Source organism: Gymnoscopelus braueri, assembly GCF_963280865.1.
Source record: "Gymnoscopelus braueri genome assembly, chromosome: 16".
NCBI classification, from domain to species: Eukaryota; Metazoa; Chordata; class Actinopteri; order Myctophiformes; family Myctophidae; genus Gymnoscopelus; species Gymnoscopelus braueri.
The window spans coordinates 8,224,081-8,243,405 of record NC_137616.1 but is presented as its reverse complement, the minus strand read 5'-3'; the positions used below and the strand labels follow the sequence as shown (position 1 = coordinate 8,243,405).

Here is a 19,325-nt window from a genome sequence, read left to right as displayed (position 1 = left end):
GTGTGTGTGTGTGTGTGTGTGTGTGTGTGTGTGTGTGTGTGTGTGTGTGTGTGTGTGTGTGTGTGTGTGTGTGTGTGTGTGTGTGTGTGTGTGTGTGTGTGTGTGTGTGTGTGTGTGTGTGTGTGTGTGTGAGTGTGAATTAGGAATTAGTCACATTAAAAGCCGTGAGTGTTTATCCACTGCAGTACATTAGTGCTCCATTTCAAAGCCCATTTCATTTTGGTTCATCTGGTCTCCATTACATAATATTTCACAAACAAAACATGAAGGCATTCAGGGTCATCATTATATTTGATAATGAGAAGAAATTATCGTCAGTTGCAAGCATCCTTTATTATTAAAATTAGTAGCATTAGTAGACATGACTTGATAGTTAGTTTTTTTTTAATATAAAAATGTTAACTTTGTGACGGCCAACTTCCTGTTGATTTTGCTATTTTTATTAAGAAGAAAACCCGGACTGGATCCGTGGATCGGGATCCGGATCTTCAAATAGTAAAATCAGCAGGAAGTTGACATTTTTATAAAAAAAAGTAAACAGCACTGGGTTTGGTGATGTTATATTGTCTGAATCAGCTTTGTTTGTGTTCGTTTATGTGCTAAAAGAGGGACTTTGAGAGCTGTTTCAGTGTACAGTGCAAGTCAATGAGGAGCATATTTTGAATTATCAATTTCTAATCAATGGAGCAATTATTTTTGATTTCTTGTCCACCTTTGGAGTTACATCATGCCAAGCTAACTACACAACCCAAACCTCTACCATTGTGGTCTTGCCCTTTAAGTTTTTGTCATATATGCCCAGTGCAACTTTTGTTTACAGGGCCTAAAAGACACACAATTAAATCGTTAATCGTAATCAATCCGGGAACACATCTGTGCCATTTTAGATTTGATCTATAACCATTATTTTTTTGCTTTGGCTATTTTTGAAAAATCTTGAACATTTGTGCAAATCTTTTAATTTATGTATTTTTTTAAACAACATTTTTAACTCAAATCTTTGCTTCTTGGGGGAGATGCGTTCCCAGATTGAATAATGTTAGTCATCAAGTGAAATAAATAAGTAATAGCAGTATTAACTCACTGTGGTCTTTGCCCTGGCCAGGGACAGTGCCGACACTGGCCTGTGGGGTGACGGGCATCAGGGCCTGTCTGATGGCCTTGTCCCAGGTCTGAGCCACGTCCTGGCCCAGGCCGGAGGCAGCTAGGGTGGCGTTGTGGTGGTGGTGGAGGAGGTGGGGGCCTCCTTCTCCTCCTCCTGCTCCACCTCCTCCCGCTCTGTTGATGTTCTCCCCCACGTAGTACACCATGCTGTCTGTGATCACCTCGAAGCAGTGGCGATTGCTGCCCGGCGGCAGTGAGCTGAAGTCCTGAGCCGGATCCACCTGCAGGATCTCTGACAGAGGGATCTCCTGGAAGAGACCAGGTTCAATATTGTTTTGTCAATTTTCTTCCCATAATCTGAACGGCGGTCCGAACGGCGGTCGTCCTGCCATGCTATGGCATCGTAACCCTACTAGACACACCTGCCTGCAAGGGTCTATAGTAATTATTACTTATGAGAATACAAAGCTTTACCTTTTTGTTAAAAATATAATAATATAATAATAATAATCACTTACACTACCTTTAAGCGGTTAACTGACAAATAAGAAGTATCGGCGAGGATAGGAGGTCATTCCAAATCAACGTCACGAGAGAATGTTTATGGCCAAAAACGCGATTTCCAGCTAAACTCTCTCCTGTCCTTAAACACTCTCTGGGAGACGGGATAATAGACGGGAGATGGTCTGTGTGAGTCTGAGGCTTCATGGAGACATCTAATCCACCGAACAATACAGTGTTCCTTCCCGGACCAATGAAAAAATCCGGTTTCATCCAATCAGCTGTCAGAGAAAGCACTTGGACACAATCTTATCTGTCACACTCGACTCCTCTGTTCTCCTGAAGGGTCTATCGTCTGCTGACCTCGTGTGACTGGACACCTTTCAACCTTAAAACTTCTGTCGATGTTAACTTCCTGTTTCAACCAACCCCCCCCCCCCCCCCCCCCACACACACACACACCCCGAAGATGAAAGGACGAGAGAAAGGGAGGGATATGGACCAATCATCTTGTGTGGTCGGTTGATTCGGTTTACAGTGGTGGAAAGTAAGTAAATACATTTACTCAAGTACTGTACTTAATTAACCCTTGCATTGTGTTAGAAACCGGGTGACACTTTGGTGTTAGGGGGTCAAATTTGACCTGTGATTTTAAGGGATAGTTCACCCCCCAAAAATATGTTTTCTATCGATTAGTCACCCCATGGAGAATTGAATTCACAGATATTTTTTTTGTTTTGGTCACATTCCTAAGCCAATAATTTGATGACCAGCGGACCGGTAGGCAGCTGTTCCGGTAGGAGACACAAAGGAGACTCTTTGCGTCTCCTACCGGCGCCGCTGCCGGTCATCAAATTATTGGCTTTGGAATGCGACAAAAACACAAAAATATCCATGAATTCAGTTCTCCATGGGGTGACTAATCTATAGAAAAAAGTTAATTTAGGGGGGTGAACTATCACTTTAACTTCAAATGTTGTGTGTAAATACTTTCGGCAGGTTAAGTACACTGAGATGCCTTACTTTTGCACTTTTACTCAAAGTAATATCTTTTGCATTTCTCCGTTGTTGTCGTAACAAATCCAACTCGTAGTTCTTTCACGGTGTGGGTTGTGAATTGTGATTATGACCAGAAGAGAGAAGGGATGCGGGAGCGTTGCAGAGAGAGAGAGAGAGAGAGAGAGAGAGAGAGAGAGAGAGAGAGAGAGAGAGAGAGAGACAGAGAGACAGAGAGACAGAGAGACAGACAGACAGACAGACAGACAGACAGACAGACAGACAGACAGACAGACAGACAGACAGACAGACAGACAGACAGACAGACAGACAGACAGGGGGAAGCACCTGGTGAGGGTCTGGTGGGCTCCAGAACCTCCTGGTCCACTGATTAAAGGGAAAGGTACTTCACCTCTGCTGCCCTGAAACACTCTGCTCTGATGTGGAACTGGAATGCACCCGTCCTGTTATGATCCCTCACTGATGCACGGATGAGACACACCCAGTGTACACGCACGCACGTGCGTTTTTTTGGGCTTGTTGTAAAAGTGTAGTTTCTTATTTGGACTTGCTTCCAATTTGTTTTTTTTATTATTGTTTTAACCGGTGGTTCTCAAACATTTTGATGTCAAGGACCCCAAAATTAATATGTATTTCTCTGCAGACCCCCCCCCCCCCATCTGAAAATATTTTGTGACAGAGAGCCATGCACCAGTTTTTTTGTCGTTATAACGCTTCAAATATATTCCAAATATTAAACTTTTTTCCTTTCAAGATCTTTTTGAAAATAGCAGATCTAGAAGCTCTCAACGCGTTGCAATGCTTGTAGATCGGCTGTTTTCATAGACCTGGTTGCTTATTTCTCTCGCAGAATCTGGCAACACTGCCTGGCACAGCTACAGTGGGTTCCAGTGATGTTGTTTCTGTGTTTAAAAGAGACTCAGAGGCAGTGTTGCCAAGTCTGCTTATTATAAGCGACTTTGGGCTTGTTTTTCTGTTCAGTAGTTTTCTGAACTGTACTTGCATATTTGGGCTTGCTTCCTAGATGTTGTTTAAACCAATGGTTCTCAAACATTTTCATTGTCAAGGACCTCCCATCTGAAAAGATTTCGTGTCAGGGACCCCGACACAAGATTGGTGTTGTTAAAAATGCTTCAAAACATAAAAATGTTTCAATTTCTTTCAAGATGCTTTTTGAAAATAGCAGATCTACGAAGCTCACAACGCGTTGCATTGCGACTCATTGTGAGCTTGTAGATTGGCGATTTTCAAATAGCCGATATAATAGGGCTCAGTCAAGTCTTAAAACCGGTCGCTTCTTTTGGGCTTGTTTTCATAGACCTGGTCGCTCGTTTCACTCACACAATCTGGCAACGCTGCTCAGAGTTGAGGTATCATCCTGTGGGAGGTTGAGCAGGTCACCAGCAGACCGCTGTCTGTGACAAACATCAAAGAGCTGGCTGGCTGTCAGCCTCACAACACAACACACCTTTCTGCAATATATTGACTTGGCCGATATGACTCTAGATATGAATAGCAGTACAGTATTTATGGATACAATTTATGAAAACACATAAAATGTAGAAATAATGTGTGTATGTGTACCTTGTAAAACTTGGCTCCACTTTCGTTCTGAAACAGAGTCAGACACTTGCTGTCCAGGCGCCAGTAATGCCTCTTCCTCTGAAACAGGAGAACAGCAGAAACACATCAGAACACTGTCGGACGTAAGCCTTGGATCTCCAAAACTGTTACTGTTCAGGAAATGGACAAAAAATAACATGTAGTTCAATCTACAAGTTCACAGCGCGTCACAGTGGGGTGTGAGCTTGTAGCTGTTAGTGCTACTTTTGTATGATACTGTAATATGACGAATTCATTCATTGACAAAAAATATGGAGATACAAGGTTAATTACCAATAGCTCTGGAGACTGGCAGGTTTAATGCCACTCCAGAGGCAGAGAGATTCTGTTTGTTTTGTGAACTTGGTGAAATTGAAAATGAGGTTCATCTTTTGTTTTATTGCCCTAAATATGATGTTATTATAAGAGAGGTATTTGTTAGTAAAATGTCTTCTATGTGTGGTGAGTTCCTTAAGTCAGATGATTATTAAAGACTTGAGATATGTTTCGGGGAAAGGAGCTTTTGTTGTTTTATATGTCAAGCTTGGGAGAGGAGACAGAACACTCTGTATAATTCTGAGCTGTAATGGAATGTATTATGTGAATGTACTGTAAACATGCTGTAAGCGTAAAAATTGTGTCTTATAAACTCATGAGGTTTGGATGCTTTGTGTGCAGGACACGAAAATTATATAATCAATCAATCAGTGGCTTACACTGGCAACAAAAGACAATCGATATTGCACTGTAGTTAAATAGAATTTTTTCAAATATGAAAATAATATATGTAATTTGAAAACGTTTGAACGTGTTTGCTAAGGTGTATATCAGTGAATATGTTAGCATGTATGCTATGGAGAGGGTACAGTATATCTTACTAGGTTGTATATTGTCGTCTCTGACGGGTGGAAAACCTCATTATGTCCAAAACTGTTACTATCAGGATTAAAATTCAAACACCGGCAAAAGCAGCAGATCGACAAGCTCTAAAGTGTTGTGATTGGTCAAAAAATATAGTTTCCGGGGGAAATACGTACGACGGTCGTGACCAGGCTTTTCTCTTTGCAGATGAGTAAGGCTGGGAACGAGGCTACATGTATGCTATGGAGGGGTACAGTACTGTATATCTTACCAGGTTGTCCTTGCTGGTGTAATGAACCATCCAGCCCTCTTTAACCACGGTGGAACTTTTCCTCTTGGTGTGCTTGATAGACTGAACCACTCTCATCAGAGGAATGTTGCTGCTGGTGCACGGACTGCAAGGTAAACACACACACACACACACACACACACACACACACACACACACACACACACACACACACACACACACACACACACGCACGCACGCGCACATACAGACATACACACACACACACACACACACACACACACACACACACACACACACACACACACACACACACACACACACACACACACACACACACACACACACACACACACATACAGACCCGCGCGCGCACACACACACACACACACACACACACACACACACACACACACACACACACACACACACACACACACACACACACACACACACATTGTGTTAAGAGCAACTTAGCCTTTCTTATACCGTTGCTGTCGGGCAGAAACCTCTTATCTCCATATTCTAACTTTTGTGTTTTTGTTTTTTTAATTAACGCCCTACTTGATCATACTACAGCGTCACACAAAAGCATCAAAAGTAGCAGATCCACAAGCGACGCGTTTGGAGCTACTTTTGATGCTTTTGAATTTGAATCATGAAAAGTAACAGTTTTAGACATAATGAGGTTTCCACCCGACAGAGACGTTAAGGTGTTGTTGGGCAAAAACCTTGTATCTCCATAATTTCAACTTATTTTTTTTAATGTTCCCAATTTGTCATACTAAAGTGTCGCACAAAAGTAGCAAAAAATAGATTTTTTTTTCGATCTACAAGCTTTTTGGGGGGGGGGAGTGCACCTGAACGTGGTTAAGTGTGCCTGTGGGTTTTATAAATATTGAACCAATGAAAAGTATTAAAGGTAGGGTAAGTGATTTTCTTTGGTTACAATAAGTGTTAAATAGCTCTATATTCTGATAGTACTCATTGCTATATAGAGTGTTTCATTAAGTACAGTAACAGGGTGTCTCCACGTCTCTCCAGCTTTGTATGAAATAAGAGCTGGCTGGTGGTTGTTCTACCTGATAGCCTTCACTGTCTCGTCGTCTCTGTCTCCGTCCAGACAGGGCCCCTCCATGTAGAAGCGCTGGTCCTCCGGGGTGGACGCCGTGTCCTCCTGGTCCTCCATGCTCTGTCCCCCCTCGCTGTTCACGTCACCGCTGTCCACCTCCATGGTCACCTCAGAGTCAGGGCCGGGACTGGCAGGCTCTGGGAAAGTGGTGGAAAAAGTATTCAATTTTTGCTTAAGTAAAAGTATCAATACTGCAATGTGGAAATACTCTGATACAGGTCGTATATGTAGATCGGCTATTTTCAAATGGCCGAAGTGGTTATGTATGTTTTGTAATAATAATCAAAATCTAGTAACTAATAACTAAAGTTTAAAAAAAAATTGTAGTGGAGTAAAAGTATAATATTTTCCTCTGAGACTGAAAACTGGAAATACTCCAGTAAAGTAAAAATACCTAAAAATTGTACTTAAGTGCAGCACTAAGACAGACGGAACAAAAGAGGGCAAAATGTAAGGGCTGCATCAATCGATTATTTTCTTTGTGATTATTATATCAATTAACTTTTTCCGGTCAATTGAATGATCGCGAAGCAGTATTAAAAAAAATATATATATATAACTTGTTGTCGGGCAGAAACTATATATATACATACATATATACTATATGTATGTAACTATGTATGTATACTATATATATTCTATAACGTCACTTTTCAGGATTCTAATTCAAAAATAGAAAAAAATGCCGATCTACAAGCTCAAAACGCCTCGCATGGTGATACGTTTCGAGCGTGTAGATCGGCTATTTTCGCTACTGTTGAGTGACACTGCAGTATGACGAAGTTCATAAAACGACGGGTTCATAAGAAATATGGAGACATGGTTGAAATATGGAGATATGATGAGGTTTCAATATGACAGCAACGATATGGTTGAGGGATCATACGTAAAGTAAAGTACACTCACTCTCAGACATCACAGCAGAATCAAACTCACCTCCATTAAACACCACCTCTCCAAGGCAATCTCTGGGGATTTTGGCCGCACATCTCTTGTGACAGTTAAATTTACAATCTACGGTAGGAAAATAAACACAAGACTTTTAGGTTTTACAGCATGTATTCCTTAACAACCAAGATCAAAGCATTGGAGGACTGTGTTTGTACTGGGCAGCTGTCCAGTTGTTCTGTATAAGACCAACTGCTAAAAGCCTACATCGTACGTCTCCAGCGAACATCGCTGGTCATCTGCCAGGTATATGAATATGTGTTATTGCCGATCTACAAGCCATGATCTACAATTGCTATCTACAAGCTTGTAGATCTGCTATTTTCACATTGTTGGGAAATTTCAATACAGCAATGGGGGGTCCCTGGAACAACATATTTTGAGATGGGGGTCCACGGCCACATATATATCATTTTGGGGGTGCTTGACATGGAAAAGTTGGAGCACCACTGATATAACAACATACTGTTAGGATTTAGAAAACATTTTTAGATATGTATTTGGCCGCAGACCCCGCCCGCAGCCCCCCATCTCAAAACGTTTTGTTCCAGAGACCCCCATGAAGCAAAGATTTGAGTTAATAATTGTTCGCTTTAAAAGTAATATATATTCAAAGATTTGCAAAATTTTCTAGATTTAAAGAAAAATAGCAGATCTACAAGCTCATACCGGTGCCGCGCTATGAGCTTGTATATCTGCAATTTTTGAATAGCCAAAGAAATCTAAAAATGACACAGATGCGTTCCCGGAGTGAACAGGCTAAAAACTAAATGTACTTCGTAATTTGTACTTTTCAATCCTTTTGAGTTATTGACTTTGTACACCGCTGATTTGCGAGGTTATCCGTCTTACCTTTACACTGCATGCCCTGCCTGAAGAGGCCCTTGAGCAGACGCTTGCAGTACTGGCAGATGGTGGGCCGGGTGTAGGTGTGGATGGAGAAGGTGTGGGGGACCTTGACCCGGCCCAGCACCATCTTCTCCATCCAGATGGGCCGGCCGCTCAGCAGGGAGTTACGTTTCCCCGCCGCGCCCAGGAGAGGGCGCTGTGGGCAGGTTTGGAGAGGAGAGGAGAGGAGAGGAGAGGAGAGGAGAGGATTATTACACATGCCACTGTTTCTCAACGTAGGGTCCCCGGGTCCACCAGGGGTCCAAATGGACCCTTACAGGTCTGTGACTCTGAAAGTGTACAAATGGAACCTGTATGGGTGCATTTGACCCCATCATTTGCTATTTGGAACGCCGGGTTGTTCCTGATGTTGAAAACCAGGGACTTGGACAAATGTGTGTTTGTTTACATTTTAAAAGCACTCTAACTGCAGCCTGCATGAGTATAGAGCTGCTATTAGCCATAACCGTTATTTAATTAACCTGACTGTTAACTGGCGAACCTAACTAATGGAATATTCCATTAGAAAGCATCCAGCCAACGCTACTGAGTACACTCACTTATCGAGTGTGAGTGAATTATATGTTGTGACACCTATCTCCACAATACTTTTAATTTATAATTTTTGACTAAATTAAACTACCCGATTTAGTAATTTCCCCCTTCGGGAATGGTCGGTGTGTTTATCCAATTGGTTCTCAACATGCGGTCCAGGGGTCCTTGAAGAGGTTTTAGGAGGTCCCCCCCACGTAAATGTTAAGTTAGGAACAAATGGGACACTTACAGGTCTGTAACTCTGAGAGTGTACAAATGGAACCAAATGGACCCTTAAGGGTCCATTTGGTTCCATTTGTACACTCTCAGAGTTAAATTAACACTGAGGAGTTTACAGTGTAGATTTGGTGTCCCAGAGATAAACATTTTTTATCAAACGGGGGTCCGTGGTCTAAAACATATCAAAGTGAGGGTCCTTGAAATGAAAAAGGAATCACTGCTTTATAATCTCATGTGTGTGTGTGTCGCTCCTATACCTCGTCCTGTGGCGAAGGGAGTACATCGACGCTGGCGGTGGGACGAGGAACGGACAGGCTGGCGGCTCCCGGCAGGGACACGTTGGACAGGCGTCTCTTCCTCACGCCGCTGCAGTTGTTGGGGATCTTGAACGCACAGCGCTTGTGGTAGTTCAGACCGCAACCTGGAGAGGGAACGCATGGAGGAGAAGAAACATGAGCGTTCTCAAACCCTTTCCATCAAAAGGTGGGGTCCTCCTGAATGTGCATTAATTCACACGTTGTGATGCATTGTGAGCTTGGAGATCCATTGTTAGCTTTTGGGAATTTAGACCTACGGTATTTGAAACCTCTCCCTCAGCAGCGGAGCTATTGTCAGCTGGATTTCTGTTCGTACGAAACTCCTAACTCCACTTACGCTGGATTTGGGTAAAGTGTTGATAATATAATGACACATGCAAGTATCTGACAATATATAAAGTCACTATACCAACTTTGATGAGGCAGTATTGCTTTGTTTTAAAAATATAAGGTTTTCTTTTTTGTTTTTTCATTTCCTGAACAATGAGCGTTTTGGAGTTAGCAGGTTGCTGCTGGACAGCAGAGATATACTGTATTTTCAGACATTTAACCACTTAAACTGTCAATACTTAGTAAACTTGACCTTTGGCTCTATACTTGGTCTGCTGTTTTCGCCCCTCTACACCAGCTTGTAGATGTGTTATTTTCGGCGAATGTTCCCCTCAGAACAGGGACTCTAGGGTTCAAGTTGTTCATGTAAAAATAAGTTCCTATCACACAAATATTTGGCGGACCCCCTGTAGTAACTCTGAGGACCCCCTGTTGAAGACTCCTGCTATACAGTATATACCTGCTAAACTGGGTCGGCTGAGAGTGGCCCAGCTGGCAACAATGATGTAGCCATCAAGTAGAGCACTGTTTTTTCATGTCAAGGACCCCCAAATTGATATGTATTTCGGCCCCCCATCTGAAAATGTTTTGTCAGGGACCCCCAGAAGATGTAAAAAAATAAATAATAATAATTCAGAAATATTCCAAACATTTTTGATATGCAGGTATATACACTGTATAATGTATGTGTGTCTTACATAGCGAGAGAATAGTGGCTAATAAAATAATGGATAGTTACAGTGAGAGGTGCAGTGTGACTCACGCACACACGCACACGCACACACACACACACACACACACACACACACACACACACACACACACACACACACACACACTCTGTGATGTGGACTTGAAAGAGACCCATGGACAGGATGTCACTCAGTCACACAGTCCATCTGGACATCCTGCCTCCTGCTTTGAGTCATGACTTATAGAGAGTGTGAGTGTGAGTGTGTGTGTGTGTGTGTGTGTGTGTGTGTGTGTGTGTGTGTGTGTGTGTGTGTGTGTGTGTGTGTGTGTGTGTGTGTGTGCGCGTGCATGTGCGTGTGTGTGTGTGTGTGTGTGTGCGTGCGTGCGTGCCCACGTGCATATGTTGAGATCAACACGTGTGCGTGGTGTGCGTCTGTGAGTGAGTGATTGTGTGTGAGTGTGTGAGAGTGTGTGTGTGGGAAGTGTCTGGAAGCATAATTATTGTTCAAGCCTTTCTATAACGTCATCTCTCTACACCCCCTGAATATTTATGTGTGTGTGTGTGTGTGTGTGTGTGTGTGTGTGTGTGTGTGTGTGTGTGTGTGTGTGTGTGTGTGTGTGTGTGTGTGTGTGTGTGTGTGTGTGTGCGCACATGCTTGCTCCCCCATGCGTGTGTGTTCGGGAAGGATAGCGGAACTGGAACAGAGAGAAATATAATGGATAGGGAAGGAAAAAGAGAGAGAGAGAGGGAGGGAGAGAGAGAGAGGGAGGGAGGGAGGGAGAAGGGGGAGATGGAGAGAGAAAGAGAGACGGAGAGGGGGGGAGACAGACAGAGAGAGACAGACAAAGAGAGGAGAAGGGATGTGTGACAGACAGGAAGGTGCACATTGTGAGCAGCAGGTATACCAACCTTCACATTTCAGGCCCTGTCGGACGAGCCCCCACAGCATCTCGCCACAGTCGTCGCAGAAGGCCGGGGCTTTGTAGGAGTGAACGTAGAGCGCATGAGGACGGATCTGGAAGTCCTCCACCGTAGCCAGAGCTGAAACCCCCCCAAAAAAAACAAACAACAACAACATGAATTTATAACGTCAGCTTTCAAAGATCTGTCACTTTAGTCTATTAGCGCAGTGGTTTTCAACCCTTTTCATGTCAAGGTCCATTATTTATTCGGCATTTGAACCACGGACCACCGTTTTATGAGATTTAGACTCTCAGACCCTAAGACACAATTCCATGCTGTATTGATGTGGTACCAATAGGAGAGACAACAGGCAAACGTTGAAATTACAATTATTTAAATAATGCAGACGTTTAACAATAATTTTACCCTTACGGGTCCATTTATTTTCATTTTTAAGAGTTAAAGATCTATAAGATCTATATAACTCTCCATCATTTAGCTGGGGACCACCTGGAACCCCCCCAAGGACCACTGGTGGTCCCCGGACCACTGGTTGAGAACCACTGGTCTAGCGTATAGCCAGATGATCGGAGACCTCCGCCTGCCAATGTCTGGTGACATCTAAACTCAATGTAGTTAGCTAGAACAGCGGCAGGAACATACCTACTGCTTTTTATGCTGTGTACAGTATGTAGATATCTTAGATCAGGGGTCTTCAACAGGGGGTCCGGGACCCCTAGGGGGTCCTCAGAGTTACTACAGGGGGTCCCCCAAATCTTTGTGTGATAGGATAATGTTTTTTACATTAACCACTTGAACCCTATCATCCCTATTCTGAGTGGAATATTTGCCAAAAATAGCCGATCTACAAGCTAACAGTGCCTCGCGCTGCGAGGCGTTGTTAGCTTGTAGATCGGCAATGAGGTTTGGTGTAGAGGGAAAAAAAGAGCAGACTAAGTAGTGACAGTTCAAGTGGTTAAATGTCTGAAAATGTACATTAATCCAACATACGCTGATGATAGTGCTGTCAAAGTCTATGACACTGTCTAAGAAATCTATGAATATGTTTAATCTGCAACACAATTTTATACAATATGTAGTGGGGGGTCCCTGCTTCATCTCTCTCTCAGCTAAGGGGTCCTTGGCCTGAAAAAGTGTTTTAGTATTTACGGGAAAAAAATGTACACCTTTTTTCTCCCCAATTTATTTGCCAATTGATTCCTCTCCACACACATGTCTGTGTTGTCACTGCTGTCGTATCCTACTGACTCACCTGCCAGTGAGGAGCCCCAACCGGGAGGACGTAGTAGGGCCTTCGCCCTATTCCTCCCGCCCAACACTCCCCGCTGACAGGTGCCGCCCCCAGCCCAGCCCGTAGGATAACATGCAGTGACAATGGTCACCCTACCCGCCTGGCTTCATTCCCCTGAACACGCAAAAGAACAACCAAATTGTGTTCGTGCAGACGCTCGACAAAAACGGATGCACGAGGTGGTGGGCAGACACATTACCAGTGCACCACCCGAGCGACCACTTTTCTTTATTTCCTGAAAACCTGCATCATACCCGACTTGCATGGTTCCTGAGTACTAGTAGTAGTAGTAGTGTTTTAGCCCTTACATTGAATTCAGATGTCACCAGACTCATTGTCTGCCTACGTGAGACTGGTATGCACTTGTGTGGAATGATTTAAATGACGTTAATCTTCTCTTATGGGGTCCCTGGCACTAAACTGTTTCAGATGGGGGGGTCCGTGGTCAAATACATATCGTTGCTGTCAGGCAGAAACCTTGTATCTCCATATTTCAACTTTTTATGTTTTTTTGTGACGCGATTACAAGTAATGGTTTTGGACATAGAAGGTTTCCACCCGACAGCCACGATATTAAATTGGGGATTCTTGACATGTAACATTTTGAGAAGCATTGTGCAACAGAGATAAAGTAAATCATCTCTGTCGGGGTGGAAACCTCATATGTCCAAAACTGTAACTTCCCAGGATTCAAATTCAAAAGTAGCAAAAGCAGCAGATCTACAAGCTCCAAACGTTTCCAAGTTGTTGATCTGCTACTTTATGCTTGATGTGTGATGCCCTAGTATGATCAAGTAGGGCGTTAACTTACGAAAAAAAAGTAAAAATATGGAGATAAGAGGTTTCTGCCCCGACAGCGACAACGTTAATAATAGCAGTGTGGTGTGTGAGTACTGTGTGCAGGGCTCTGCAGTAGCTCTCTGCAGCAGGAGGAAGTGGTTAGTCTGGAGGTTTGACTTCTGCTGTGTGTGGTTTTGTGTGTGTGTCTCTCTCTCTCTCTCTCTCTCTCTCTCTCTCTCTCTCTCTCTCTCTCTCTCTCTCTCTCTCTCTCTCTTCTACAATTTACAATTTAGGCATTTAGCAGACGCTAAATAACCACTTAAACCCCATATGGGTAACCTGGAGTTCCTCAGGGCTCAATACTAGTCTTTTCTGTTTTCTGTTATTGTGGGGAAAGCTTTCGCTGAAAATAGCTTGTCGATCTGCTATGTCGATCTGCTATTTTCAGCGTATAGGATGCCAGGTCAACAAATGAACCGGGCATCTGTCCAAATAACATGCTAGTGTATCAAAATTCAATTTTAACCTTTGCATAAGACCGCATGGTCGTCAAGGCAAGTGCTACGGGCTAAGGTGGAAGATTGGGAGTGAATCTGCAGTTCTGACTGCAATGGGGGTGTTTGTTCCACAGTTTGGGAGCCAGAAGGGTATAGGGGGTGCCATGCCTTTGGTTGCTTTGTAGGCAGTGTTTTGCAGTGGTGTAAAATAACTAAGTACATTTACTCAAGTACTGTACCAAAGTACAATGTTGAGGTATTTTTTACTTTACTGGAGTATTTTTTCAGTACTTTTACTTCACTACAATTATTTGAAAACTTTAGTAACTTTAGTAAAGTTACTTTGTAGATTTTGATTATCATTACAAAACATACATAATTCAGCCCTATATATACTTTGGCCATTTGAAAATAGCCGATCTACAAGCTCACAACGTTTTGGCATGAGAAAACATGTGTTTACATTGCCATGGGCGGTGTGTAAACATTAAACCAATTTAAAACTAAGATAATGTCTGCAATTAAAGGGAATACAGTAAAGTGTAAACAGGGCTATGTGTCACATTGCAACTTGGAACAAAACTAGCTTACAAAACCACAAAACTGTCCATTTGCTGTTAGAATTAGTCATACTGTATCACTGTCACTGTCGAGTGGAAACCTTGTATGTCCAAAACCATAAATAAAAAAAATAGCCGATCTACAAACTTGTAGATCGGCTATTTTCACTACTTTTGTGTGACACGATTGTATGATGAAGGAGAGATTTAATTTATGAAAAAACACAAAAATGTGGAACCTGGAGATACAAGGTTTCCGCCCGACATCGACGATATACATAGGCAAGGGTAGCTTGGTGCGGTGTTCATTTAAACTGTTCATTTTAACACTGGCGTGGAGTAAAGCTTTTTGAATCAAATAGCGAGATTTTGCAGTCACTTGGTATGACACTTTTTGGGACAAATAGCAGCATTTTTTTTCAAAAGTATTTAAAATACCGTGGTATACAAAAAGGAGCAGTTTCACAAATGCGTTTAAGCGTAGTTGCTCTGTGTATATCGTTGCTGTCTCCATATTCATAACTTTATGGTGTGTACAGAGACGATATGTAAAGTAGTTCTCTGTCTGAGGTCAACTCGGTACAGATAGTGCAGGAATACACATGATCTGTCTCTCTCTACTCTCTCTCTCTCCTTTCTCTCGCCTCTGTCTCTGTATGCGTGTGCGTGTGCGTGTGCGTGTGTGTGTGTGTGTGTGCGTGCGTGCGTGCGTGCGTGCGTGCGTGCGTGCGTGCGTGCGTGCGTGCGTGCGTGCGTGCGTGCGTGCGTGCGTGCGTGCGTGCGTGCGTGCGTGTGTGTGTGTGTGTATGCGTGTGCATGTGCAGCTGTTGAAGGTGTTTGGTTTAGTGTGAGGGCCCAGTCCGTCGACCACAGGAGCACAACAAGTCAACGATAAGAGGAAATGAGAGACCTACACACACACGCACACACACACACACACACACACACACACTAACTCGCTGAAGGCAGCGAACCGCAAGGCGCCAACCTCACCATTCTCTAATGCTGCATTCATTCTGGCAGCTACAAAGATACAGGCTAACATTCTTTTTCTTCTTTTTTTTTAAGATTTATGTTTGGTCTTGTATTGACAGGACAGTAGACTGAAAGGAACTGGGGAGAGAGTGACATGCAGCAAAGGCCGTCAGGATCGGGACTCGAACTCGTGACACGCTGTCAGGCTACACTGAGCCTATGGGTGCCTGGACCGCTAGACCAGCGGTCCAGTACCATTCTTTTTCAATGGACGCCAGCGACATGAGGATACAAAGATACACCGACATGTGTAGCTGCTACAAAAGCTACAGCAGATACAAAGATACAAAAAAGTTGAGCTGGTTCGGATACAAAGCTACAAATATGCTGTGTGTAGCTTTGTATCTTTTGTATCGGCCAGTGTGAACGACGCAGCATAGGGATTCACGTGCTAATTATACGACCATTTCACCCACAATGCATCAGAGCTGTTTTTGGCCAGTGGTGGAAGAAGTACTCCAATGTATTTTTTTTACATAAAGCTGCACTATGTAAATTTCCTCTTCTTCCCCCGGATTTGAACCCGGGTTTCCTGCGCAAGTGCTGACATGTTTTACCAGCATGAGCTAATAGAGCCTGCCTGCTTGCTCAGGGGACAAATTGAATGTTGACCTTCAGGTCAAAATTTGTGTCAGATCCTGTGTCTAGGTGAGACATGACCTTTGACACGATCTAAATGTCGCCATAGAAGAGCAGGGAGACACAATACAACCACCCCAATTGTATAAGTTATATTGTATTAACATACTCTACCATACAGATTGGACAAAATCACATTTTATTCATTAACAATGAAGTAAAAGTGGCAATACCACAATGTAGAAATACTCTTTTAGAAACATGCATTCCCAACTTGTATGACTATGACATAGTTCCACAATAACAAGACAAGATGATATAACTGTTGCACCCATAAGTGTAAAATATTATATGTTTCAAAGTCATGGTTCAAATGCAATGTAACAAGTAAGTAAAGACACACGGCACTAGTGTGCGTGCGTGCGTGCGTGCGTGCGTGCGTGCGTGCGTGCGTGCGTGTGTGCGTGTGTGTCTGTGACGGGTGTTTATCAGGGGAAACGTGTAAACAAAGGAGCTATTGTGTGATGGGGGGGGGGGGGCAGCGTGGCTGTTAGGATGACCTGCCCTCAACACACTGGTGTTTTATGACATGTACTCTCTGACCTCTCTGACCCTTCCTCACACCGGTGTTTCATACTCTATGACCCTTCTCCTCACACTGGCTATACTGCAGCGCTGGACAATAAAGCACTCGACCTCCAGGACTGGAGTCATACTTGAGACTTGCCCTATGGGCTCTATGCACATGCAGCAGCCATAATTGGAAGGAAATTGGACCTCTTCCTTTACTTCCTTCACAGGTGTTACCAATACTAATGAGCTAGGCTCTGTTTCATTTAGTCAAAGATGGTTAATTTATGAAGATAGACCATCCCAATTGGAGCCACTATTTGGTACACAAATCCTACAAATGGTCTCCTAAGTGGGCGCCGGCGTCCTACGGCAAATGTCGCGAACGTCCAATGTTTACTGGTCCTAGATCCCGCGAGAGTGTTGCTGGGAAAGAGAAAGGTTGATAAAAAAGTTAATTTTTTCCTGATTGGTCTCTCTAAAAAAAAGCAATTTTAGTATGAAAATCTTGTAAATATTGTGTGGCTTGTGACGATCGGGTCCAATATTTAGTTCAGTGACCATAAGGCTAAAGAATGGTTCAGAAGCTGTGTTCACGTTCAGTCTTCCATTGGAAATAATAACTGGATTCCAACCTATACTCCAACCTACGTTTCCTAAAAAGGCGTCCACCTACGTCACGCAGATACGGGAAGTAAACCGGAGATGGTATGTCTTGTTATTGGGTCGTTCTCAAACTTTTTTATTTATTTCAAGGACCCCCATTACTCTGAAAGTGTACAAATGGAACCAAATGGACCCGTCAGAGTTACACACCCATAAGGGGCCATTTGGAACCCCCTCAAGGAACCATGAGGGTCCCGGGACCCCAATTTCAGACCCACTGGTGGTGTAGCACAGTGTTTCCGGTGAGCCGATATGCACAACATCAGCACCCTGACTCTGTTCGACCAGAATGGAACAGAGCCTTCATTAGTATCATTGGTAACACCCTGAAGGAAGGACTGACTCGACGCCGTGTACTGAAGTCCCTCCGGTCGTCTGCTCAAATTTGAAGTCTGTCGGTCGAACGGTTCTCGAGGTACGTGAACCAGCTAGAGCTCTTCACGGGTCCGGATTCCGTGTTTTACCGTAATCACTCGGTCGGTTCGGGTTCTATCGTGTTTATCATTATGTATAATACCCGAGTGGATCCGAGAACACTCTGTGCTCAGCGCTGCTACTTTTGATGCTTTTGTGTGACCCTGTAGTATGATCAAGTAGGGCATTAATTTACGAAAAAACACAAAAAGTTACAATATGGAGGTTTCTGCCCGACAGTGACGATACATGGCTCCGTCAAAAATTCCCCACAGCGATATCCAGGTATTAATTTAACCATCTGTTCCACTTCCAGCAGTGATCTCCGCGATACGATTATTGTGAGCGTTTTTTTATCACGATAAAGCCACACACACACACACACACACACACACACACTCACACACACACACACACACAACGTACCGGACAGTACGACCTCCACCAGGTCTCCCTCATGGATGTCGTCGGCGGTGGTGAGCCTCAGCAGGATGTTGTCAGAGCTCAGGTCGTGGCGGAACAGCAGGATCTTGTCGTACATGCCGAAGAAGCCGCACTCCGGGAACTGGAAGACCAAAAGAGGAACAAGAGGTTTGATGCTTATCCCCTTAAAACCTGAGGCCGATTCTAAAAAATGTCTTCTAAATCCTTAACAGTTTTCTGAAAAACTTGATAATATCAGTGGTTCTCAAACCTTTTCACGTCAAAGACCCCAAAATCATTTGTATTTGGCCGCTGACCCCCATCTGAAAATATTACAAGAGGCACGAAGTGACGCACTGCAAGCTTGCTATTTTTAAAATGTTTTGATGATTTTGATTAAAACAAAAGATGTTATCTTCTCTTCTGAGGGTCCTTGCCACAAAACCATTTCAAATGGGGGTCCGTGGCCAAATACATATCATTTTGGGGGTCCTTGACATTCAAAAGTTTCAGAACCACTGCTATAGAGCAGTGGTTTTCGGCCGTAACCCCCCAAAATAATCATATTTGAACCGGGGAGCCTCCACCCTGACAAGGGTATTGTAGATCTGCTATTTTCACAATTTTCTTATATTATTTGACAATTTGGCCAATGTTTGACCAGTTTTTATAGTTTGTTGATGACATTTGATGCAGTAATGGTCTTTTTCTTTTTAAGGTATTAAAAAGGGGGTTCCGACCCAGGCTGAGAACCACTGCTATAGAGGAAGCCAAGGGTTGCTGTGCAGGTTGAGAGGTCTGCATGACGGGCTCATCGGGGGCACAGTGACACGAGGAGGAAATCACACCATTCAGGCCCACAGCGGAAGGCACACAATTAGCTCATTAGGAGACCGGCAGTAAATCTGTCTTTCTCACACACACACACACACACACAGACACACACAGACAGACACACACACACACACACACACACACACACACACACACACACACACACGTACGTACACACACACACACACACACACACACACACACACACACACACACAGACACAGACACAGACACAGACACAGACACAGACACAGACACACACACACACACACACACACACACACACACACACACACACACACACACACACACACACACACACACACACACACGC

General features: G+C 43.5%; 1 protein-coding gene across 1 annotated transcript in view; it reads right to left on the bottom strand.

The window, feature by feature from the left end:
• LOC308103928 (serine/threonine-protein kinase D3-like) overlaps positions 1–19,325 on the bottom strand; it is a 66,796-nt gene that overhangs the window by 11,793 nt on the left and 35,678 nt on the right. The window contains 9 exon segments of the mRNA XM_080454141.1: positions 1,085–1,412; positions 4,207–4,284; positions 5,357–5,480; positions 6,418–6,604; positions 7,404–7,481; positions 8,268–8,460; positions 9,335–9,498; positions 11,328–11,459; positions 18,161–18,299. Coding sequence (XP_080310267.1) covers positions 1,085–1,412; positions 4,207–4,284; positions 5,357–5,480; positions 6,418–6,604; positions 7,404–7,481; positions 8,268–8,460; positions 9,335–9,498; positions 11,328–11,459; positions 18,161–18,299 — 1,423 coding nt within the window.